The sequence below is a fragment of the Arvicola amphibius genome, chromosome 8 (genome assembly GCF_903992535.2).
Source record: "Arvicola amphibius chromosome 8, mArvAmp1.2, whole genome shotgun sequence".
NCBI lineage: Eukaryota > Metazoa > Chordata > Mammalia > Rodentia > Cricetidae > Arvicola > Arvicola amphibius.
The window spans coordinates 6,808,704-6,834,297 of NC_052054.1; the positions used below are offsets into that span (position 1 = coordinate 6,808,704).

A 25,594-nucleotide genomic window follows, 5' to 3' on the forward strand; every position below is an offset into this window, starting at 1 on the left:
GAAAAAATCCATTTGTATAGAGTAGATATTTAAAGTATAGAATAAAGCCTGAGTTACAGACAGCTACATTTTCCAAACTTTCCATCCACATGCAGCTGACATCTTGGTCCCAGGACCACACCTACCAACATGGTGGCCACTGTCACACAAGTACAGTCGCAACTGGGTTTTGCTGTATTTTAAAATATGTATCGGAACCCCTACCCCAATCAAAGACTTCACAGTACTGGAAATAATTTTTATATTTATTAAATATTGGATATATATGAAATATTAATTTTAATGTCTACCATTTATATATACCATAAACCATAGAGAATTAAAAGTTGTATGTAGTGTTCACAGCCTCAGCCTTAACCATCTTCCAAGGACAGCAGTGTTCTGGAGACTAGTTAAATTAAGTGGGGGTACACAAATGCTACCATTTAGATCTGGCATTGAGAAATCATATCTAATCCTGAGTTCAGTTGGCAAATATAAAGAAATGCATTTAAGGAAAAGTAATTCAAATTGTGCTCATGAGATAACAAGGCTTAGATCATTATCAGATCCTCTCCTCTAAAAGTACCTTTATGTCTAACACTTTGGCCTGAGAAGCCAATAAACTGTGAAGGCGTCATCTACTTTCAAATGGAAGAGAAATTGCTTCCAGTCTCTATTTAAATTCCCAGTGCTTTCCTTCTAGAAATACTCAGAGATGTGCAAAAGCTCACAAGATTTTCTGGGGGGGGGGGGAACATGACCATGGGATAAATATTTTATGAGGATACACTTGAGAAAGTTGGGGCTTCTTGAGTTGAAAAAGATTAAATTAAGCAATTAAGGGGAAATGATAGGTTTAACATACTTGGTACTTTTATCCTCAAGGACCTGAGCTGCATGACAGATAGAGAATGTGTTTGAGAACTTACCTACAACTAAGTGACCATAGCCAAGTCACCAAATCCCACACTGTGATAACTGTAGGCTCTGAAGAGAGTGGCTGAGATAGTTAGATACAAACTGGAGAGCTACCTTAACGTCAGACATTTTATTTTGAGGGCATTCTAGTCCTCACTCATTAAACAAAGGCACACCAAGTTTCCATAAACCTGATTTGTTCTAGAGGGTTTTGGAAATGACTTCTCAAATTCTGAGTTACATACAAAACAGGAAACTGAGAGCTTCTTGCTCTATATGAGACAAAGATTAAATATCAAAATAACTCCTCATTCATTTAAATAATAAAGAATCATTAAGAACATTCCAGAGGTTTTCTGTACTTCATCTGCAGAACTTCCCTGGTGTAATTGATTTGGTTTGTGTCAACTGATTTAAATATGGAAATTTTTAATTTTTTCATGTTCTCTTGTGCCAGTTGCCCAGCACAGCATGTGACATTTGATGATGATAGCTTTTTAGATCTCCTTAAACCCAGTTGGACCAAAAACATGGCCACTATCCCAATTAAGGGATTTGTCTAACCAGTTCCAAAAGACTAGTGTTATGTTAATTTTAATAGTGTAGCAAATTAAAATCCTACCCAAATGCCACCAGATATGGAACACTTGTCTAAATCTGCATCAGTATGTATGCCTATGTTGTGCCGTCCGGAGACTAGAAATGGATGCAACTTGTACATTTTCTTTTTTTTAATAAACCTTAGTAATAAGTTTACATTTATTCAATAACCTTTAAAGGTATAATAGTTTAATCTTTAGGAACTTTTACCTAAGGGAAAAATATTAGCATCTAATATTTAGCAAGTGACCAAAGCCATTTTAGTAATTGCATTATAAGCAATTAGCTAAAGATTATTTCACCCCAGCGATGAGCGAAGTAACAGAGTAGAGATGCAAGCAGGGAGACAGCTGAGAGGCGCTGATGTGGCTGTTGTAACAGAATGGTTCTAGCCATAGTAACTGCCAACCTGAAGATGCATGGCTGCCTTAGGTAGAGCTTTGCTCAAAAGAACCACGAAGCTGCTTGTCAAATGCAAAGGAAAATCAGTGTTTTATGCTTCTAATTGATTTTGTCTCACACCCACTAGAGCAGTCTCCATGAGGGCAGAGAGTTTTATCAAGTAAACTTTGTTCTTGAGTTGATGACTCTTAAAACAGTGCATAATGGTAGCAGAAATGAAAGGGATGGGTGAAAATCCAGTCTTAGTTACTTCATATACTCATTCATTTGTTCCTACAATACTAGGAACTTAAAGTCGATGCATGATTTAATTCTGTCATTAATTCTCTGTCCAAATTCCAAGTGTGGTATCTTCCTCAAGAAAACATCCTAGTGAAGGATGGTCATCTGCCACTGAATGAGCAGTCTCTTCCTGTGAGATGTCTGCTCTTTTCCAAGACTGTGTCAGCCAAGACTTGAACATCATTTATAGTGAACCACAGCCCCCTTTCTCGTGATTTCCTAGTGCTTTGTGTCCAGGAGGTATATAAGTGGCCTAATATTTCCTCCACACTCCTGCTTCTTGACTATCTGAGGACAGGCACAACTCCTTCCTTACTCCGCTATGGTTCACCCACCATCTCTTGACATCCTGCCCACTTGTGTCTGGAAAACCCTCACATAGTACCTGTCATTAGCAGCCCCTTCACCGGCACCCAGATCATCGTTCTGTCCTATCTGTTTTCTCTGAATGATTTCTCACACTGTGAAGCACACTTCCAAACACAGTGATGATCAGGGTATTCTGTTGCCTTCATGCCCAATTGCTCTCTGTGGATACTGCTGTTTAGGCCGGTCATGTAGTAACCACACTTTAGACCAAGCATCCTGTAGGCGATCACTGCCTGGGTCAAACCTCCTATCATATCCTTGAAGGAGCAGGAACAGGCTTGAATTCTCTGACCTTTGGTCAAGGTGGAACAGATCTGCCTCTTGTGGGCCATCTGAATACCCAGAGCACAATACCCTTTTATTATGCAGCCATTATGTGGCAGACACTTATACTGGCGAGCAAAATGGTTAGAAACCTTCATCTTAATGGATGGCCTACCTCCGAGATCATGAGTGCTGCTGCTGTGAAGGCCTCGGGTGCAATGTCAAGGCGTTTCCTCAAAGAGTCCATCCTTTAGCAGAGGCCTGTGGTGCTGCAGACAGGAACGGCGCAGGTTAGTGGGAATGAGTCATAGTAACCGGACTCAGTGTGTTTCTGTATAGCAGACGTGCTGCCCACGAGACACAGTACTCATCTAGAAAGTGGGAAGGAAATGGGATATCCTTTTCCAACTGCTTATTTCTTGCAATGAACGGAGTTCCCAGTTATCTTTCTTAACAATGAGATATGAGCTCGGTTCACCTAGCCTTAACCAAATGGGCAGTGTGGAAAAGGAAAAGCAAAGATTGAGCCAGCAGGTATTTTATTCTGCCGTAAAGCAGACTTGCAATGGCATATCAAAGAGGGATAGGCCAGATTTCATTCACAATTAAAGGCAATATAATGAATGCCTGGAGCTTAGATAAATATTAAGTATTGGTACACAGAACTCCAGTACCAGGAGTGATCCCTGCTGCCTCCTAAGGACACACCGAAGGTCCCATAACTCAAGTTGTAAAAACAAGACATGGAGCCAGGGAAAGTTATTTTCTTGAAGTAATTTATTATATCCTTGCTTCATCAATACATGTATATATTTCTACATCATAAGAAAGGTAGAAGCTATTTCTGCAATCAATCCTGAAGTAATAAGCTGGGCATTATTAGCTTTTGTTACAAACATAAAAATATATATTTACAAGTATGGCAAGAAAACAAAAATATTGGTGTTTTTTATATTTTATTTCAGACTAGTTATTATTTGGAGTTGTCATCTTAAGAAATAACATAATAAAAATATTGATATACAGAAATACATTAGGATGTATCAGTTCTCATATATCCAGGGACTGTAGACAGGAAGGCAGTGTGGGGCTAAAACCTAGGTGTGGTGTTCTGAAAAATAACTGTTAATTTTAAAATATCAGCACATTGTGCTCTAAGCTAATTTTACTGTATGTATAGGGGCACATAATATCTATCAATTAATGCTGATTAAATTTCCATATATTATGTTCTTTGGTGACAAAATTTTCCTATTAATGTGTATAAGTGAAACACTCAAATCTATTTATATAATTAATAGAACTTTAACACCTTCTACCTCCTTACTGTTTCTTTAGACAGACAGACAGGCAGACACACACACACACAATTAGTAAACATTGCCTCCAAGAAAAGAGTCATTTTGTATTTTGATGTTGTTGGAATGTCCTTCCAACATTGTGTCCTTTGATTCAGTAGATGCTATCCACACCCTCTTGGATGTGTGGCCTTCCACCAGAGCGTGGTCAACCCACCAGGGGCATACCCTTAAAGAAAATGGATTCTCCCTGTTCCAGTGATTATCCATTGACAATAACTTTACAGCTAGGGATGTGACTTGATGCCCACCTCCTCTCTCACACAGGAGTTTGCCTGACTTTAGCTTGCCCAGGTCTTTGGTATGGTCTCAACCACTATGCTGTGTGCAACTGTCCTTCTGTATCCAGAAGATGCTGTTTCCTTGTAGTCATCCCTTGCCTCTGGCTCCTGTGATCATCTCCTCCCTCCATTGCAATGATCAATGAGCCTTGGAAAGAGAGGTTATGATGTAGATGTTCCATCTAGGGCTGGACATTCTGTAGTCACTCTCTGCACCTTGGCTAGTTGCATTTCTCAGTGCCAATAATCATCTACTGTAAAATAAGCTTCTCTGATGAGAGTTGAAAGGCCAGGAAGCCAACCTAGACATCCAACTGATGTATGAATAGTGACAATGTGACATATTTACATAATGGAATGTTATTTAACTATTAAGAAAAGCAAAATTTGTACTAGAGAGATTGCTCTGTGGTGAAGAGCACTGACTGCTCTTATAGAGGACCTGGGTCTGATTCCAGCACCCACATGGCAACTCACAACCATCTCTAACTCCAGTTCTATGGGATCTGATCCCCTCCTTGGCCCTTTATGAGCCCCAGGCACACACGTGGTATATAGATATGCCTACAGGCAAAACACACACATAGAAAAGTTAATAAAACTTAAAAAATGAAATTCTGAAACTCACAGGGTAATGGATACAGCTGGAAACAGTCATTCTGAGTGAGGGAGACTCGACCCAGAAAAGCAGACAGCCAGTCTTTTCTCTCATTTGTGGATGTTAGCTTCAAAGCTTCAGCTGTGTGTGTCCCGGCTGAAGGTGTTCCCATGGGGGTGCAGTTAGGAGTTGTCTTTTATGTCTTCATGATTCTGGAGTAATTCCCCCCCCACTTATCTCTCCTTTTCCTTTCCTCTCCTACTGCCCTAGGCACTTACAGTAACTAACAGAAAATTATTAAACAATGAATTTTAGAAGTCAGAATATGTGAAGTCTGTTACATGGCTTGTGGTGTTGTGTATCCTGATTAGGAGTTACTTCACAAGTGGTCACTGCAACAACAGTGCCCAGCTGGTCTGACCAGTCTCAGGCTTGGGTCTTCTTATCACAAAAACAGGAAATGGAATTTTCTACTTCATTTGGTGAATAAATTTTCTAATATTATCGAAAAACCAAGTAATTTTAATGCTAGTGCAATTTAATATTGGAATGAAAGGTGGATCTCATCAGAGAAGAGCTCCTACCAATTTGTGTAGGTGTCAAAGCAAGACAGGGTATCTGACTTCCCTGTTAATTCCTTCATGCCTGTGTCACTACAGTTGAGAAAAATGTTAATGCTGTTATTTATATGAACACATATGTACTCACTAATCTAAGCATTGCTGCAGCAGATGACCGGAAGTTCACATACATTTGTGGTGTGTGAAATTTTGTTTAAATTGTTGGCCTCACTTTGGTCTTCTGAAAAGCCTGGTTCCTAGAATCTGGAATACAGCAGGCACTTGTGCTTAGCTGGTCATGTGTAAAATGGTGCAAACAGTTGCATAATGTTACCACAGTTCCACTTCTGGAAATATACCCCACCAAGTCCTGAAAGCAAGGGCACGAGTCCCCATTTATACACCTGTGTTCATAAGAACATCATTTACAGAAGCAGGCAACACAAGCCTTCTAAGTGTCAGTCAGTAATGAATGGATAAATTAAAAGGGGGTGCCTAACAGCAGTGGACAGTATTGAGCCCCAGAAATGAGAGAAATCCTCACTTGATGGAGGATGAGTGAACACTGAAGACTCAGGGAATGAACCATGACGGAGAGCTGAGCATCGCATGAGTCCATTTGCCTGAAATCACTAGTTACACTATCTACTGAGCACCTATTTAAACATCCTTATACCCTACTTCAGCTTCTAGCTGCACCATGCTCCATATTTATCTGTAAATGCCTACAGCCTGTATTTAATGACTCCTCTGTGTTCTTCAGTTAACTTCTCAAAGTGAACACACTTTATGTTATAATTTAAAATTCAAATGCATCTGAGTTAAAGAAAAAATCTTGGAAATGGTTATCTATAAAATAGAATCAAGGAACTATAACAGATATATTTGAAAACTTAACCAGAAGAGAGTCTTCCTGGCATATCCCCTTGTGAGTCTTAGGTCACATTAGTCGGCAATATCCCCTGTAAGAATCAAGGATATACTTCATTGAAGTATGAGCCTGTAACTTAGGAGCACAAATGAATGCACTTGACACCATTAGTCGGCGGAAACGTCTGGACTCTTCCTCATGAGAACCAGGGCACAGAACAGCCAAAGCCGTGACTCCTACTTAGTCAGAAAATAGTAACAGCCCAAATGTCCATTGGTTACTAAATGGATAAAGTGGAATGTTATTCTTTCATAAATAGCAATGGAATAGATTCATGTCATAATGTACATAGACCTTCATAAGGAACAGGTTCATGTCATAATGTACATAGACCTTGAAAACTAAGCTGAGTGAGAGAAACCTGATGTAAAGGTTGTTGTTATTTTATTACTCTTTACTCTCTTGGTGGGGGGGCACTCCACCCGGCTCCCAAATAATCACACAGAGGCTTATTCTTACTTATAAATGCCTAGCCTTAGCTTGACTTGTTTTAGCCAGCTTTTCTTTTTTTTTACATTATTCCATTGTCTTTTTCCTCTGGGCTTTTTCCTTTCTCTGTTTCTGTATACTTCATCTTTCCTTCTTATCCTGTGTCTGACTGTGTAGCTGGGTAGCTGGCTCCTGATGTCCTCCTCTTCTTCTCTTTTCTTGCTCCTCCATCTCCTCCCAGATTTCTCCTCCTATTTATTCTCTCTGCCTTGCTATTGGCCATTCAACTCTTTATTAGACAAATCAGATGTTTTAGATAGGCAAAGCAACACAGCTTTACAGAATTAAATGTAACATAAAAGAATGCAATAAATCTTTGCATCATTAAACAAATTCTCCATAGCATAAACAAATGTAACACATCTTAATATTCTATAACAAAAGGTCATGTATTCCATGATTCCTTTTATATGACATGCACAGACTCAACAAATCCATTGAGATATAAAATTGATAAATGATTGTGAAGGCTAAGAGAGGGGAAGTATATGAAATGATTTGAGGAATGGCAGTTTGGGGGCTGCTAAAACATTTGGGACTAATCAATGATGACGGCTACATCCTTGAATACATTGAAATGTCTTGATTCTGCACTATGGAAGGAAGAAGCTAGCAGTGTTTATGGGGCTTTGTGTCACTAAAATGGGACCTACCATTTTTGTTTCTGAACAAAAACTCAGTTCTGCGGGTTAATAGTTTGAGTTCACATTGACAGTATAATGAACAACATAATAAAATTTCTAGAAGTGTCCTTTTAAGGCAAACACAGAATCACTATTAAGTCAGATGAACCTGTGATAAGCACTGACACCTGCTAAAACGTAAAGCCTGTCTTGCCAGTTAATGATAATGTTCCCCTACACAAACCCACAGTTCTCATCTTACAGGCAATAACAGATTGTTCTGAAGCCGTCTGAGTGACCAAAACCCAGGAACAAGGTTTAGGTTGTAGCGAGGAGCTGCGGGCCACTTCCCGCCGCCCGGCTCCTGGCCGCCCAGCTCCTGCACGGCTAGCTTTACACCCAAAATAATTACACGGAAACTGTATTCTTTTAAACACTGCTTGGCTCATTATTTTCAGCCTCTTACTCACATCTTGACTAACCCATATCTAATAATCTTTGTAACACCACGAATGGTATCTTACCGGGAAAGATTCAGCAAGTCTGACCTGGTGGCAGGCTTCATCTCATCTCTCTCCCTGAGCAGAGGCATTGCAGTCTGTCTAACTTAGGAGAGGCATAGCATCTGACTGAGCCATCTACCTCACTTCCTTCTTCCTGTTCTGTCTACTCCACCTACCTAAGGGCTGGCCAATCAAATGGGCCAGACAGTTTCTTTATTAGCCAATGAGAGTCCTCCATCATTAGGTTACTTCTGATTCCGCATCCCAGTGTGCAAGCAGTTTCACTAAGTTTTGTCGTTTTACATAACAAAGACTCATGAGTCAAGGCAAGTTTAAAATACATTGGTGGGTGCTGAGATCTCGGTGGAGACCTCCAATTGCCGCGCACCATGGCCCCGTGTCTGCATTCGGTGCGCTGGCACCCAGTTCGCGAGATTTGGGCAAGGGGCAGGAGGTTAAAATACACAGACACACACAGACAGAGAGACAACTACACAGGTCATCCTTGAATTCCCCAAGAATGCCCCCTTTATTGTGTTCAGGGGTAGATCATATAGAGATAGCCATGCCCCAGCCAAACTCACCAGAAACCACTCTCCTGCCATCAGGAACTCCTGAAGGTCTCATGTTCATAGCAGCTGTAAGCACTCAGATCAGGGGATTACAAGAAATTCAGGATCTGGGGGTCTCACTGCTCCCAACAGGTGGGTCTACCAGAAAGGCAGGTACAACAAGATGGAGGAGGGGCTTTCCTGTAGGCTTGAGATGCTCTGATGATGTTCTTAGGACTTGAGTTGGTAGAAGTCTGTTGATAGATCCCAAAAGGCTTTTTATCTATTAGTCACAGAATGTTAGTGCAAACACAGAAGTGCCTGTTCAGGATGGCTAGAGCTAGCCCAGGATAAGGTGACTAAACCCTGGACCAGTAGGATTCCAGCTTACCCGAAGCACTGCTGTCCTGTCCCTCAGCCAATCTCTGCAGACACAGCTAGTTTTCAGTAATCTCATTCACACTTCCAACATGTGTGATGGCCAGGATACTGTTTGTTAACACATTGCTTTAATACTGAAATTTTCTCATGGGAGAGAAAGCTCAGCCGTAAGAGCTTCAAAAGGAACACCAAGTTCACTTCAGACCAACTGGCTTTTTGCTTGCTGATAAAAACACATTTTCACACAACTGACTACTTCGTGTTTAAAGATGTGTAGTGGTTTCTAAAAGCACAATTAGTAAAGTAGACAGCAGTCTGTGGCAGTAAAAATGGGGGTACCCGGGCACCTCCGCCGTGTTTTTTCTCTATCAGTCCTAAGTGGGTTCATGGATGTTTGGACTCCATCTGTCCACTGCGCCTCCTCTTTCTCAGACACTTTCTGTGTTGTGCATGTGCTTGAATATAGCTCACATCTCATTCTTGTACCAAATTCCACTTGAACATCTCTGTCCCCAGGCTATGTTATGTATTCAGTGACATCAGTTCTATTACTGTGGCTAACACACAGTTATTTATTAGGTAAATATTTATTGGTGACTTAATGCATTTTAGTGTCACCAGTGATTCTGTCTGAATCTTATTCATGCTTATTTCAGAGCATATGAACATTAGAACAGTGTGAATAATTTGAAATAATTTTTTTGGCTATTAAATGTTGAAATATGTGTTTCTGCTTTTCATACCATTAACACCCTTCTTGGTTCTTAGAGCAGTCTGAGGTATTGCAACTCTGAGATATTTAACAGCAAATCTTTGCCAGGCCATAAAAGCAAACACAGGGCAGGCGTAAAGATGACATTTCCAAGTTGTGTGAGTCCCCGGATGCAGGCTTCTGTGACAGGTAGAGAGACAGCTCAAACGAAGGGCGTGGCACTCGTGTGCTCCATTACAAAACAGTGGTGCGTGTTCTGCAGTTCTGGACAACCTTCAGATGACGGGGCTCACCAGCGTTCAGTACCCGCTACCATCACAGCTAATTCAGACTTCGTTCTTGTTTTGAAAGAGTCTCCTATGCAGTGGTCTGGCTTCATACTCACTGTGTAGCCAGGGTGGTCTTGAACTTGGGACTCTGTTGCTCCCCTCAGGGTGCTGAGAGAATACAGGTGTGAAGGCACGCATCCAGCACTCTGGACTATTTCCTTACCCAGAAAGGACATGTCTGCTATTTATCAGAAGCTTACTTCTTTCAGTGTCTTCCTTTGTCCATGGAATAAATGGACTTCTTCCTAAAGCTCTCACGGTCGTGGTTTTTGCCTGCAGGTTTGCCTGTTCTGGACATTTAACATGAATGGCACAATACAAGAGATTTACTTCTCTGCCCTGTTGCTTTTATTGAGCATAATGTTTGTAAGCTTCGTCGAGGTGCTGGTAGGAGTCAGTGATCTACCTCCTAAAGGCCAACAACATACACGGTGTGTTTGTATCACATGCGAGTCTTTATCCACTTGCCAGTGATGGGCTTTGAGTGGTTGCTCTCTCCTGAATCCTAAGAAGCATTCTGGAAACACATTCACATATTTATTTTTAACATGGAGATAGTTTTAATTTCCTGTGAATAGAGAGCCAAGACTGGAATTACTGGGGCGGACAGTAGTTCTGCAGCTAATTATTTGAAGAAGCATCCAGCTACACTGCTCCGAAGTTAGAGATTATGTTTGCACATAGTTTTGTATTTGCATTTTAAGAATAAATTTATAAGCCTTCTTTTTACTATGTAACTCATCATTTGGTTATCCATTAATCGTGACTTGCTGAGCTGAGGATAGTCTGTTAATTTGTTTTTATAGTAACAGCAGTGCTGTCGTCAATGGGTGCCCGCCCTGTACTCACGCTGTTCCACCCGCGTTCTGGGGTTGACTCACATAGTGCTGTCTTCAGACTCTAACTTTATAAATCCTGAATTCATAAGTTGATCATTTATATTGACTCATAGTGGCATTTATTTCCTCTTATTTTACTCAATAATGTTATTTAATTAGAAATGTTTAAAATTACACAGAAAATTTATTTGTAGCAAATAAATAAATTGTTACCATGACTGCCATAAAAGAAAATAGAACAAAATTTGCATCAATTTCTTTCACAATTGGTGAGCTATCCAGTGTCCGAGAGGGAAAGATACACACTGGGGAGATTTACCCATGGACTATGCTCACATAGTACTGGATTTTTCTTGTGATACACACTGGGGAGATTTACCCATGGAATATGCTCACATAGTACTGGATTTTTCTTGTGATACTCACTGGGGAGATTTACCCATGGAATATGCTCACACAGTACTGGACTTTCCTTGTGATACACACCAGGGAGGCTTACCCATGGGATATGCTCACACAGTACTGGATTTTTCTTGTGATACTCATGTCTCAGGAGATATTTTTCTTGACTATTACAAACATTTTGTTAATGCAAGTGAAATTTTAAAAGTGGTTGAAAATTTTTATTATAAAAATAAGGAGGAATAAATTTATCTATGAAAAATATTTTACCTATAGTTAAAACAAAACTTACTGCACTATGGTCTCCAGGGTCTGTTTATGCATTAGTAACTGAATACTTAGTCTTGCCAACTGATACTTACAGTCAGGTTTGTTGTTTATTTATTTATATTGATTAGTTACATGGTAAATTTAGTCTCTGCTCATATTAGGCAGTAATTATCGAACTCTTCTGCTATATATATACCATAAATGTAGCACAGCCATGTACTTCTTTGAACAATTTTAATTACAATAAGAATGAATAGGCTTACAGGATATGATACTGCCATAAAATGTTAAAATGTGTTTAGTGAGATTCGCAAGTGTGGTGATGTGTTCGTTGCTGCTATTCTTTTAGTAATTCATGGAAAGGCCATTTGTAATAGTCTAAAATAGTCTGTTTCTTGTTGGTTAGCTCTGTTTCTGTTGCACTTGCCCATGAAACTGTGCACTAGAGTTACCGTATTTGTCGGGGCTTCCATAGTTTCCAGCTTGTCCACATAGCAAGGTTTCGTTTCTAGCCCTAAAGTCAGTACTCAAAATGAAAGTGGTTTGACACAGGAGATACATTCTGAGTCTGCCAATCTGACAGTCAGACTTTTGGAACAATGGACCCCAAAGAAGTCTCTTGCTGGGAGAAGGAAAAGGTGCCAATCAAAGAGGGGCCTTGTGTTCAGAAGAGATGCCACAGGGTCCTACAGGATGAAATGGAATCCCAAGATAATGATGAGATAATGATGGGTCAGTGGTGGCCAGAACCACGCCTTGAATGACTGCTTGGATGAATATATCCTTGGCCCTTTATTTAAACATTGATCTCACTTTAGGGCCTGAAAGAGATTTGAGGGTTCTGATGGATCTCTTTGTCCCTCATCCCAGTGTGGCCATATTGCATATATCTCCTTTTCTGCTTTTTAATATTTTTGCTCTTTTTATAGAGGATGGGTGGCCAGACCTGACTGGGGACACAGGTTGTAACCCCCCAGGTTTGATAACAAAAGCACTTCCGCTTTTGCCCATGTCAGTTTCAACTCCCCTCTCACTGTAGAACTAAGGATACAGGCCGGCATCCCTCCAACTGACTTTATGTGGTTCCAGGAACCCACACACAGGTGCTCATACTTGCTCGGCATTTCTTTTATCCACTGAGCCATCTTCCTGGACCTAATTTGTAAGATGGATCTGTATACAGGTATCTGTTACCTCCTGATATAATGAAATGAGCTTACATCATCCTGTTTTTCGATTTGGTTTCTGTAGTTGTTGTGAGTACATGTTAATAAGTTTATAGGGATTAAATATAGAAATATATTTTACTATATAATCATCTCATTCTTTAAATGTATAAAACTTATAACAACAAAAAATTAGTAATTCTTTCTTACAAATATGCTAGTTGTCTATCATTCAATTTCTAACCAAATTGAGTACAGTTTTAAATTTGTTGAAAGTAATTATAAACCATTTATTTTTAAAACACTGATAGAAATCATTCACTTCTTCATTTCTGAAAAGGGTATCAAAAAGATCTCAGAAAGATTAGAATTAATTTAGTTTGCTTGCTAGTCTATCATTTAGAAGCATTTAATTAAATCTGATACATTTAGAAAATGTTGTAAAATAGAAATACCATATACACTTTGCCCATTGAATACTTACTATGTTTTTTTTTATCTTACTTTAAATATTGTTGTCAAAGTCTTGGCTATTTAACTGAAGAAATTTATAGAAAATGCTTTCCTTTTGACATGATTAGTATAGCTACTTGCTTTTGAATTGCCCTACCAGCCAGTATTAATTTGCCATAAAAACCATCTGAATACCTGTTTTGTGGTGTTTGAAATGTTATTCCACAATGGTCGTAATATCAATGAGTGAGTGGTTTGGTGTATGGGATGGAGATGTACAGAGTGGAAGATGGAAGGCAGAAATGGAGGATGGAAGATGTGCAGATGAATGGGTGGTGGGTGGAGAAGATGTGTAGATGAATGGGTGGTGGGTGGAGAAGAAGTGCAGATGAATGGGTGGTGGGTGGAGATGTGTAGATGAATGGGTGGTGGGTGGAGAAGATGTGCAGATGAATGGGTGGTGGGTGGAGAAGATGTGTAGATGAATGGGTGGTGGGTGGAGAAGAAGTGCAGATGAATGGGTGGTGGGTGGAGAAGAAGTGCAGATGAATGGGTGGTGGGTGGAGAAGATGTGTAGATGAATGGGTGGTGGGTGGAGAAGATGTGCAGATGAATGGGTGGTGGGTGGAGAAGATGTGTAGATGAATGGGTGGTGGGTGGAGAAGATGTGCAGATGAATGGGTGGTGGGTGGAGAAGATGTGTAGATGAATGGGTGGTGGGTGGAGAAGATGTGCAGATGAATGGGTGGTGGGTGGAGAAGATGTGTAGATGAATGGGTGGTGGGTGGAGAAGATATATAGATGAATGGGTGGTGGGTGGAGAAGATGTGTAGATGAATGGGTGGTGGGTGGAGAAGATGTGCAGATGAATGGGTGGTGGGTGGAGAAGATATATAGATGAATGGGTGGTGGGTGGAGAAGATATATAGATGAATGGGTGGTGGGTGGAGAAGATGTGTAGATGAATGGGTGGTGGGTGGAGAAGATGTGCAGATGAATGGGTGGTGGGTGGGAACATGGAGGGTGAATGACAGAAGATACAGGTTGGAGGATAGAGAAGGTACGGTGGCTGGATGGGGCCTAGAAGGTGGAGGGAAAGCAGACAGACTGGGTAAGGAAAGGGACTTTGTCAGGGGTTTGCTTCCTGGATGAAATACATAATTCCTCATTAGTACTATAATCAATAGTCTTAGTTCTGTTTGTCTGAGGATGCTGCCCTTCCTTGGTAATTCCCAGGGGTAGAAGAGCTGAGATACTGGGCATCACCATCATTGTTTCTTTCTACATGAATTCATAATAACCCAGTCTAAACGGCATAAAATACTCTGAGATGAGGAAAACAAACCCCTCTTAATACCAGCCTCAACCCTACTGTGAAACTAAAGGAGTCTACTGTAGGTTATTGGGCTTCTCAGTAACCAACAATAGAAATGATTTTCTTAGTCAGCCTGCAATGGTGTACTAGAGATCTCTGAGCGACCAGTCTCTGGACATATCAACCATGAATATGTTTTCAGGCATACTGGATTTATGGGAGGGAATGTGAGCTCCTGGAGGTGGGTAACCTACTTTCTCTCCTTTGTCTTCTTAGGCCAAGGCTTACAGTTCAGTATGAATGTTATCCTCACAAAAGCAAGAGATTCAGAGCCCCGGGATGCCTGTTTTAGCTCTCCTTGTAAATAGTAGGCAAGCCCCTCTTCCTCTGTATTCATCTTGTAGGTAGAAATAGTAAATGTTGTCCCAATTATCTCTCAATGCGCTTGTGAAGATTAACCAAGATAATGTCTACATAAGCCCGCTGAAAATAGAGAGCTGTGTCTGAGCAGAAGATACCACTATCAGGACCCATAGTCACCTGAGATCAATTACTGAGTCCTCTGCAGCACGATAGAACAGAACACAGCAGGAAAGGCCTCTGTCCGAGGAAGAAAAGGCTGCAGATTTCAGTTATCAAAACGTTAGTATTGTGCATTTGACATGGTAAGCATGGTTACTCTTATGACTTATGTTGGCCTTCAAGTAAAAGCAAATGACTACTGAAATTTGCCACATGCCAGGCAGGACTTTACTTCCCTTGTATTAATTTCTTCCGTTATCACAACCGCTGTATGAAATAATTACTATCATCCCCTGTTTGGCCGAGGGACAGTAATTGTGAGCTCTAGCTTGCAGATATGAGAAAGGAGGGGCAGAGCTAGACTTCAAGCCCAGGCAGCTGTCCCTGAGGCCAGGATGTCAGCCACAACCTACACCTCTTGTTAGAAAGTCTTGGAATTGCATTCCCTGCCTTCTCTTCTTCTCTATTATGATGTAAATTCTATTCAGATATTAAGAAAGAAAATGGAAAAATTCCTTCAAGAAATGAGGAGAATTAAAGAGCGAGGCAAGGGAAGAAGGAAGGTCCATGGAAAGTCAGGGGGACATAAAGACGTGAACAATTGCGTCAGGGCCATGGTGAAATTCTTAGGGGTTACTCCTTCCTGAGACACTGGGTCTCTTCCCTACCCAAGGGTTTCCGACTCCCCATCTTGCTGTCTGTCTCCAGCCTGCGGAGAGTGTGAAGAGACAAATATGTATGGCCACGTGAGGTGCAAAGCACTTCTAGCAGAGCCGTGGCGGGTGGGGTGGGGTGCAGTTGACAAGCTCTCTGTTGCCAAGTGGTGACAGCACACGTGGGGGCATTTGCTGTTACCCCATCAATCCCTCATGCCTCCTCTTCTGGGCTCCCACTCCTTCCAGTCTCCTGTGTTCTTTCTCTCCACAGACATTTGGTTATTCGATTCTCCCAACACGTTTTTGTCCCGAGTGTTACAGTTTTATTCCACCAATCCCCGTTTGCTTCTGTGTTATCCCCATTGTCCGTGTGTCTGTTCTTACTTTCTGCTTCACCACAAAAGTAGTTCTGTTTTACTTCATTGGGGACGGCCACAAAAACGGTTTCAGTGTGTATGTTAAAAGACAGACTGCTTCTGTCTTTCCAGTACAAAGTGAGAGCCCTGTTTGGGTTCCTTCAGTTGCCTGCCTTCCCTCTTGAGAACGCACCCTACTTTTCTGACTCTTTGAACTGCGTTGTAATTTTGTGCTTGCTCACAAATGTGGCTGTGATATGTGGGGAATCCGTCCTCTTCCCCTGCGACCGTTGTTTCTTTCATTTTCAGGGGAAATACTTTGATTATACTTAAACAAAAAGAATGTTTTCATCGACTAGAACTGGTGGTACCAGCCTACGTCTTCTGTTTTTATTTTAAGTGCCTTTTATTTGAGAATACTTTAAGCTTTACAGAAAAAGAAAAGCAGAGGTAAGAGAGAATAGGGAGTTGTGATATATGTCACACCTAGGTTCGAGTTTTATTAAAACATTTTAAATTATCATTATTACTTCATTATATGTACATGTATGTTTTGCCTGGATGTCTGTCTGTATCCCATGTGCATACTTGGAACCCATCCTGTGGAGGCCAGAAAGGGCCTCAGATCCCCTGGAGGTGGAGTTACAGACTTTGTGAGCTGCCCCGTGTGTGCTGGGAATTGAACCTTGGTCTACTATTAAAGTAGCCATTGCTCTTAACCACTGAGCCATCTCTTCAGCTCTTGTTTCCAGTGTTTATTAATAACTTAATTGCTATCAGGAATGTGCTGCTTGTACATTTTTACTAACTGAAGTCCTGCCGTTATTTGTATTTCCTCAGCTTTTACCTCTGAATGTGTATCTACCCAGATTACCACACTGGGCTTAGTTACTTGTCTCCTCCTGGTCTTCTTCCTTGCTCTGGAGACATTGATTGCTGCTGAGTATTTTTACAATGCTCATCAGCTGGGTTTTACCTGACATTCTTCTTAGACTGGGGCGATAGAATTTCAGGTGAGAGAGCAGAAAAGGACCGTTCTCATCGCCCCCATTCCTGCTGCCCTCCTCTCCTGACCAAGGGAGTGTTTGTCAGGCTCCCCCACTGAGGAGGACCTCTGGTTCTCTGTGCACACAGGAGCTCACTGTGTATGTGTTCAAGGCCATGGATTGCGCTCTGCCCCTTGGGTCAGTTGTTCTTCTGACTGAACTGTTTTGAGGATATTCTATACCTTCATACTTGAGGGCTAGCCACAAGTTGGGTGGGCAGAATTTTTGTATTCCATTTTTTTCTTTCTGGGATTTTCCTTTTCCTCAGGAGAAAAGCACACTGTTGTAAGCTCAGCCTCTTGTTTCTCTTAGCCCAGCACTGTGGCTTTGCGACCTTGTATCTGCTGCCCAACATGGCACAGGTTGTTCCTGGCTTCTGACTAAAAGTTGTGGTGTTATAGATGGCCAGAGATGACCCCGCAGACACAGTCTGTAGCAAACTGAAAGTTTTTATTCCTGCTGGCTGAGACCACACTCAGGTATTCAGGACCCAAGTGTAGTCCTGAGCCAGTGTCCAGAGCATAGGGTTTTTGAAGACAAAAACTGCATCCTGGCATCTGGCTGGGGCATCTTGAGTTCCTAAAATAGAGTTTGCTAATTTTCCATGGATTCTCCGTCAAGGAAATCAAATTCCAGTTAAACCTGAAATGGCCTCAGGGAGAATACAAAATGGAAGAACTTCTGCACTGTCTTGACCTGTCACAAATAAATTTGGTATTCACTTATCAAAGTTTATAAAATAGTATATGTAAATATGCATGGATAAAGCATATACATGTAAATATATATGTATAGCTTTCTTTATAATTATTTCTTATGGCTAGAGCTTGGTGGCCAAGCCTAGGAATGGTTTACTGGGAGCTTAGAGAGGTTGCCAGAGGCTGACCATGAGGACTTTGTGACCAGAGTAAGGATGGAATCTGTTCCTCAGGGGGTAGAGGCTAACCAAGGGAGAGTCGGCAGCGGGGAGTCGTTTGTTTTGATTTGCGGTCCATAAAGAACATTTTCTGTCTGGGCAGTGGGGACTAAACCAGAGAGGGAAAACACGGATGCACAGATGTGAATGAGGTGACTTTGCAGCCGTCTGAAAGGTGATGGCAGCTTGGAACATGTCAACATTAATAAAGAATGTAAGAGTTTAAAAGTGAAAGATACATTATAGATGCAATTAACAAAATGCAGTAACCAATCAAAGATAATGGCAATGATGGAAGTTCTGGAACCATATTCAAAACAGAGGACAACATTCATTTTATTGTACCTTGGGTGTTGACCAAACATCTTTGATCTAGAATATGAAATTTCTTGAGTTCCAGGGAGATGGCAAGTCTGAAAAAAAGATGTGGGGGTCTTTTCTTACAGCCTTGTATTTGATGAAGCCACTGGAACAATGCACAAATATTAAACAAAATGTGCCCCAACTTCATGAGTTTTCAAAAAAATTGGTAGGTACAAGAAAGGAAGAGAAATTAGAAAATGAAATTACAAAAGTCTACCCCATGCTACAGGGAAATACCAGGAAGACATAGCAGATGCCAAAGGAAAAAAGTATTGTAAATGTTACAACAGGCTATATGGGATGTCTCTGCAGGGTGTGTATGCTTGTTTAGTCATTTTCTTGTTGTAAACAGGAGTTACTTGGCTTAGATACAGTTCTTGAAGGAGGGGAAGGAAAGCCTCACCCGGGGACAGCTGGAATTACATACCAGGGCAGTCTTTAACTGCTGGAGTAGAACTTGCTCTTGGTTTTTACTGGGTATAGTTAGAGCCAAAGTCCATCAGAGGCGTTCTGTCTCTGGAAGCCAAGTCTTGCCCTGGTGGGTGCATCGAACCTATTTATATGCTGATGTTTGGGGCTTGTTTGATTCCTTTGGCTAAAATGCTCAGGCCTCAAGTGATTCTTAATACCCTCAAAAGTTCTTCACCAAATTTTGACAGCCTGCATTTCCAGTTGATTAGTTTCACATTGCCAGTATCCAGGGAAATGGAAGACAGGTGCTAATTGATTTGTACCCATTCCTGAACCAATCCTATAAACAATGACAAGAAGACTGAAATAACTAAGAAGATTAGTTAGAATCCCTTCCTAGGAAAGCTTAGTCAGTGCCACCAAAATTTTACCATCCTCAGTGCAGGGGTAGAATAATGCTTGGGAGGCAGAGTCAAGGAAGAGTACAGCCACTCAAACCCTGTGCCCTCCTCAGGCTGCACCAGTGAGTGAAACAGCCTTGCCGGGCTGACCATGTGGGTCCACCTCCCCTCCACTCCCATTTCTTTCCTGATCCTCTAGGTTTCCTGCAGGATGGTGAAAGATGACAGGGGATAAAAAAGAGTATCTTCCAGCTCTAGGATGGAGAATGGCAAGCATGAGACCATCCTGGACCAGATACCCATGGACCTTGTCTCAGAGAACGCGATCGTGCATTTATGTCAGGGATGATCCACCTCACTGGTGGCGTTGGTTGAAGGTACTATGACACTTGTCTCTGATACTGCACACAGTGCACTAAAGAAAAGCAAGCAAACTTCAGGCATTTAGTATATAATCAAATCTCAGAAAATGATGACTAGTCAAATTTCCCTTCTCACTTTTCTTAGAAGATTTGGGCCCACTGAGGTGATAAGACCCGAGGAACACCATGCACTCTGCCCTGGTTTAGCAGAGATGGTGCAATCAGCCCCAGCTCCTCTGGACAGCTCATGTGAGGAACTGCTTTCGGAGCAAGCGCTTGTCTGTCCCACAGGCTGTTTCTGAGGTGCAGGCGCAGTAAATCTGGAACGGGCCCTGGAGGTTGTACATAATCCCACTGGCAGACCCTTAGCAAAACAGGCAGCCAGGAGCAGAGATGCCAGACAGCTTGTTCTAAATTATAAAGCTAGGAAGTAGCTGGAAGTCAGTTCACTGTTTGACTGGTTCTAAAGATAACCTCCTTTCTCTGAGGGGGACCAGTGGGGCTCCCTGCTGGAACTGAGGGGCTGTACAGATAGGATGTGGTACATTTCTACTTGGTTACTGACCTGTCCATTTTTAGATGATCCTCTTCAGGCACGCAAGCATTTTAGTTGACTGAATTCTTTCAATAGCTTTTGGTGATATTTTTATTGTAAACTCAATTTGCATCATAAACTTACTATTCAAAAGTATCTATTTGTATGTAATTTTCATAATTTATGCAGTGAACTTAAGACTATGGGACAGTTATCACGTTTAATAAAACATGATCTGAATAGTTATACAGACTTTTGTTGCTTCACTTCTGCCTTTATTACTTCACCTTCTCCCCCTTCTTTTCTTCATAAGTCCTGCATTTGCAGTAGGATTTTCTTTGTTTGAATCCTTGGGAAACACGTCAGCATAGAGTCTCGTGGGGGATTTTAATATATTTCTACAGATATTCCCCAGCTGCTTCCTTCTGCATCACCCTCATGGTGTTGTCTTTATAAAAATCCTATTCATAGCAGTAGAAAAAACAGTAATGTTTAGAACTTGACCGTGTCTTTGTCTCTTGTAGCCCCCTGCCCTGTGACTTAACCGATGGATTGTTGACTTTGAGTTTTGATCTGAGATGTTATGCATACATGACAGGCATCGCTATATTCTTATTTCTTCACCTGTATTTTCAGTGATGCCGAATGAAATCACACACACACACACACACACACACACACACACACAGAGAGAGAGAGAGAGAGAGAGAGAGAGAGAGAGAGAGAGAGGGGCCACGTTTTCTTAATCATTAGTGTTTTCATGAATTTCTTATTCTTTCATCCTTAGCTTTTCTGGATATTTCAGAGATGTCAGGTCTTCGACTCTTGTCTTCCATGCGCTCTCATCCCCATCCCACTGTGTCTCACCCCTTCTGTCCCTCTTCTCACAACTTGACTCCTTCCCTGGAGCCATTTGTCCTTTTTCTTTCTTACCTTGTTTTCTCCTGTACAGGGAATACCAGCCTTCTATTAGGAAGCAAGCTTTTACACTGCTGTTGACAGTCCTTTCTATCGTGAGAGAAAGGTCTATGCTCTTTCCTCCGAGAAGGTCCTGGACAGCTACTCTGAGAATGGGATGAGCTGCATAGTATTCTAATTTTATTACAAGAGGGCAGAACCAAAAGGACTCTGTCTACACAGGGGCACTCACAGTCTGTAGTTATGGCTGCTCTATTTATAATAACAACGAACCAGAACCAGAAGACAAATGGGTAACGAAAGTATGGTTGGTACACAGTGGAGGAAAAGGAAACTTGCAGGAAAGTGGATGGATTTGTAAAGTCTTATTTTAAGTGAGGTTCCCCAAACTCAGACAGAAACCACATAGTGTCTCCCCATATGTAGATCCTAGCATATAATGTATACATTTATGCATATAAATCAGTGTAAATGTGGAGAAAGCCTAAAATGTTAGAAAAGACACCAAGTGAGGAAGAAAGGGTTTCTGAGGAAGACAGAGAACAACAGGACCACGAACTGTGAAAACAGAGAGGAAAACTGGGAAGTGAGGGAAAGGGTACTCTACTAAAGCACACCTTGTTAAAATAATAATAATGATGAGATTGATCCTTGAGAAGCCAGGTCCCTGAGAGTATAGAGGCTTTCCTGCTCCACGAGGCTGTAGCTTCCTAACAGTAAACAACAGCAAAGCCGCCCTGGGCCTGAGAGTGACTTAGGACAACAGGAAGGGAGCGCTTGACAGGAATTTATGCTAGGTTCACAGGAGCTCACAAGGAGCTCACAGAGGTGACTACTCAGACACCGTGTACAGACAATGGAAGACTTTATTCCAGCCAGCTGGGACTACACTCAGGTATTCGGGACCCAAGTGCAGCCCTGAACATTTCCACTGAGGGGCTTTTAAAGGCAGAAACCACCTCCTGGTTTCCCTCTTGGCAGCTGCAGGGGGAGGGAGGTGTTGTGCGAGCAGTCAGTTTCACAGAAGCTATTGTGATAAGCAGTTAGCTGGAGGGGAGGTATGCACAAGTTGTGGTATCTTGACCTCAGATACCTAGACTAGAGTTGGGAAGTTTTCCATGGAATTCTCCACCAAGGAGGTTAGATTCTCAGTTAACCCTGAAATAGTCGCAGTGGGAGTACTCGATGGAGGAACCTCTGCACTGTTTTGCCCTGCTACACAAGGAGGGGTACTGGAGAACTGGAGATGGTCCCCAAAAATGTGTTGCCAACCCCAGTGAGGGACAATACAGCATTTCTGGGTTGAGATAGAAGTAGAGCTTGGCCAGTCGTGGAATGTCCTTGTGCCTTTCCATCCAGGGGTCTGGACTGGAGCTTCGGTCACACGCTCATATACAGTCTTCAGGTGACTGTATAAAAGGAGAAGAAAGATAACAAGAACTCAGTTTAGTAACCAGAGTCCCCGAACATGTGTGACTTCTGGCCTTCATCCAGGACAGATCTATAGCAGGGAAAAGAATTAAGGTTCCTGTCTCTAAAGTTGAATGGAAAGTTCCTATCTCTGTCTCACACCATTATTTAAAGTGTGTATGCTAGTTTTACTAAAGTTTTGAATTAAGAACAAAAGACTGTACTATATGCAAGAATCTAGAAAGTATTTTTGTTTGTTTTATTTTTCTCTTTCAGACAGAGACTCTCTATGTAGCTTAGGCTCTCCTGGAACTTGCTATTTAGAGCAGGTTGGCCTAGAAATGCCTCTGCTTTGGAGTGTTGAGATTAAAGGCATGCACACCACACCCAACATAAGGATCTAGAAAGTACTCAGTGAGAGCCTGACTTGAAGAAGTGAGAAGAGGGTGGATGGCGGGAAAGGGCAGGTGGATGTGAGGCATGCTGGGATGCTTTGACAAGGGAAGTAGGAAGACAGTGTGGGGAAGGCCGTGGGTTCTAGCCAGAGTCTAATGAAGAGAACGTTCCAACAACATAGATAAGTTACTTTAAGATCTCTCTAGAAATCCAGAGACCCATGAGCCAAAATCTTTTCACAGGGCCCAGAGTCCTTACCTAGCACCTACAGCTATTTAACAAGAGTCCAGAACTCCTTCACAGAGCCCCAGCCCTATGGCCCCAGCTCTCTTCACTTGTCAACAAGACGGCTTCCATTTCCTCCATTTCTTTGTGGGACATCAACGTGCTGCCTTTGATTTTTATGCAGAGAGCCCTGGGAGGGAGGGAGTGTTTGTTCAGTCTGTTGAAGCAGAATATTCTATAAACTCATGGGGATCTTGAGATTCCCATCAAGCAGGTGTTTCGCTTGAGTCCCTCTGTTTTGGAGGATGGATGTCAAAGGCACAGCGGAGTCTTGGTTTGCAGGTCACTGACTGGTGTATGAACAGGAAGCATCTTGGGAAAACGTTTTTTTGTTTTTTGTTTTTTGTTTTTTTTCCTGGCTACTGCTCTATAGTATAAAGTTCCCTGTTATAAATGAGAGAAAATATATGCCGTTCACTGGAGGGCAGGCGAGGGGCAAGCATTTCCAGAGACATTTCACTGGCCAGTAAGGGCTTGGAGTAACGCTCCTGTCTCTCTGCCTGTGTTTAGTGTTCGTCAGGTTCAACTCCAGCCATGGCTTCCCAGTGGAGGTGGATTCCGACACCAGCATCTTCCAGCTCAAGGAAGTGGTTGCTAAGCGACAGGGGGTTCCAGCTGACCAGCTGCGTGTGATTTTTGCTGGGAAGGAGCTTCGGAATGACCTGACGGTGCAGGTGAGTCTCCCTGGGTGGGTGCTTCCTGGGATGCAGCAGGGCCCATTGCCCATGCAGCTTACGCTGCCAATCTGACATTCATGCCAGGGATCTAATAGAATAAATAGTGCCTGGGGATTCCTTGAACTTTACTCCACACTGCTTCATTAATTCTGACCTTCTTAATTATGCATTAAAGCAGCAAGCAGGAAGGATTGGAGGACCAAGGCTGAGCGAGGTGAGAGAGGGAAAGAGAAGCGAGGAGCTAGGCTTAGTGAATAAATGTTTACCGACTGCAGGAGCAGCTAGGCACAGTTTCTGGGTCTGTTCAATTTTTACCTTCCTTATTCCATTTGAATCTAAATGAAGAGGGGTTCAAATAAATTGTTTCCAATCAGGCTTCTCAGCCCGTGGTCCGGTGAGGGCTTTATAACCCAACTGTGACCCCTGGAGGACAGTCGCAGCTGCTGCTTGGCATGTGGCACCAGATGCTGGCCCAGGGCCCCCTAAGCAGAGTACTTTGAGAAGTCCATGAACAACATCAGAAGTACACGACAAAAGGCCATCTTTGTGTAGCCAAATGTAGGTGAAGTCACCCCTGGCCTCTGCCCCTGATTCAGAACTGAGCAGACTGTAGGGATCACATCCTGTAGCGATGTGGCCTCCTGGGTATCTGGCCCATGGAAGCCCTTTCTTCTTGCATCTTGCATTTGGATCAGTGCATTTTGTAGGCATGTAAGGGACTGACCAGGAGGTGATGAGCAGGCCCATCTGCTAGAGTAGGAGAACAGAGGTGGTGCTTTGGGAAGGTCGGCAGATATGAGCGCCACTTACTGCAGTGGTTAGAAGCAGGGCAAGCAAGTCCTCTCTGCCTCCTGCTCACAGCTTCGTGGGGATCAGTGCTGTCAGGCCTCACACTACCCAGTCCAGTCAGTCCTCTTTGGGCCCAGATATTTGCTGCTTTGTGAACGGCTTTTGGAATGTGGGTACACAAAGGAACTATAGAAATGCAAATCTCTTCCACCATTCTCCTGCTCCCACTGCTGGCGGTGGGGCCGCCATTGTGCAGAAACTGCTGTGCTTTGCTTTCAGGCAATTTGTTTTCATAAGGGAAGTGCCTGTGCTAAAAAGTGTTTTGATTTTTTTTTATTTCAGTCAACTAAAAAGCTTTTCGCTGTATCTGCCAACTTCTAAACCTAAGATTGTTTCCTTCACAAATAAATGGTTTTAAAACTGCTTTTTGAATCCAAGTGAAGTTTATTGTGAGGCCTTTTAGATTCTAAAGCCCGCTCCTGTACCAGGTAGCGTGGCACGTGTAACAGTTAGCTGTTTCTTATTCAGGAAGACTAATTGTTGCAGAAGATTGATGCTATGAAAATCTATGTACTGATTCAAGAGTCTTATTTTGCTTAACGTTTTTGAATTTCCATTGTTCAGGGCTTCTGGCGGGTGGGGGGAGGGCAGATTGGAATTGATGATAAGAGGGAGCTCAGTTCGCCTGTATGGAGTCTGTGCTTTACCTGGTTAGGGCTCTGAAACTAAATGAACACAGATCACACTGTCTGGGGCACCACATACGGTAAAATCATAGCAGTGCTACGCAGTTCAGCCTAATGCCTAGAATAGACATATGCCGTGCATGATTATTGCTGTATTGCAAGCAAAGACGAGTACTGTGTCATTTCAAAGGAGCAGATGGGACATCTAACAGGAAGGCACCAGGAAACAGCTCCTGGATGAACTGAGTCAAGATAAGGATTCTCTAGATGAAGGATAAGCACGTGAC

The 25,594-nt window shown here is 42.2% G+C and overlaps 1 protein-coding gene across 4 annotated transcripts in view; it reads left to right on the forward strand.

Annotated features, from left to right (window-relative positions):
* The window catches only part of Prkn (parkin RBR E3 ubiquitin protein ligase), a 1,148,335-nt gene that overhangs the window by 181,327 nt on the left and 941,414 nt on the right, over positions 1–25,594 (forward strand). For all 4 annotated transcript variants that reach the window (XM_038339600.2, XM_038339601.2, XM_038339602.2 and 1 more), the window contains exon 2: positions 23,666–23,829. In XM_038339600.2, the coding sequence (XP_038195528.1) occupies positions 23,666–23,829 (164 nt within the window). The remainder of the gene's footprint in view (positions 1–23,665; positions 23,830–25,594) is intronic.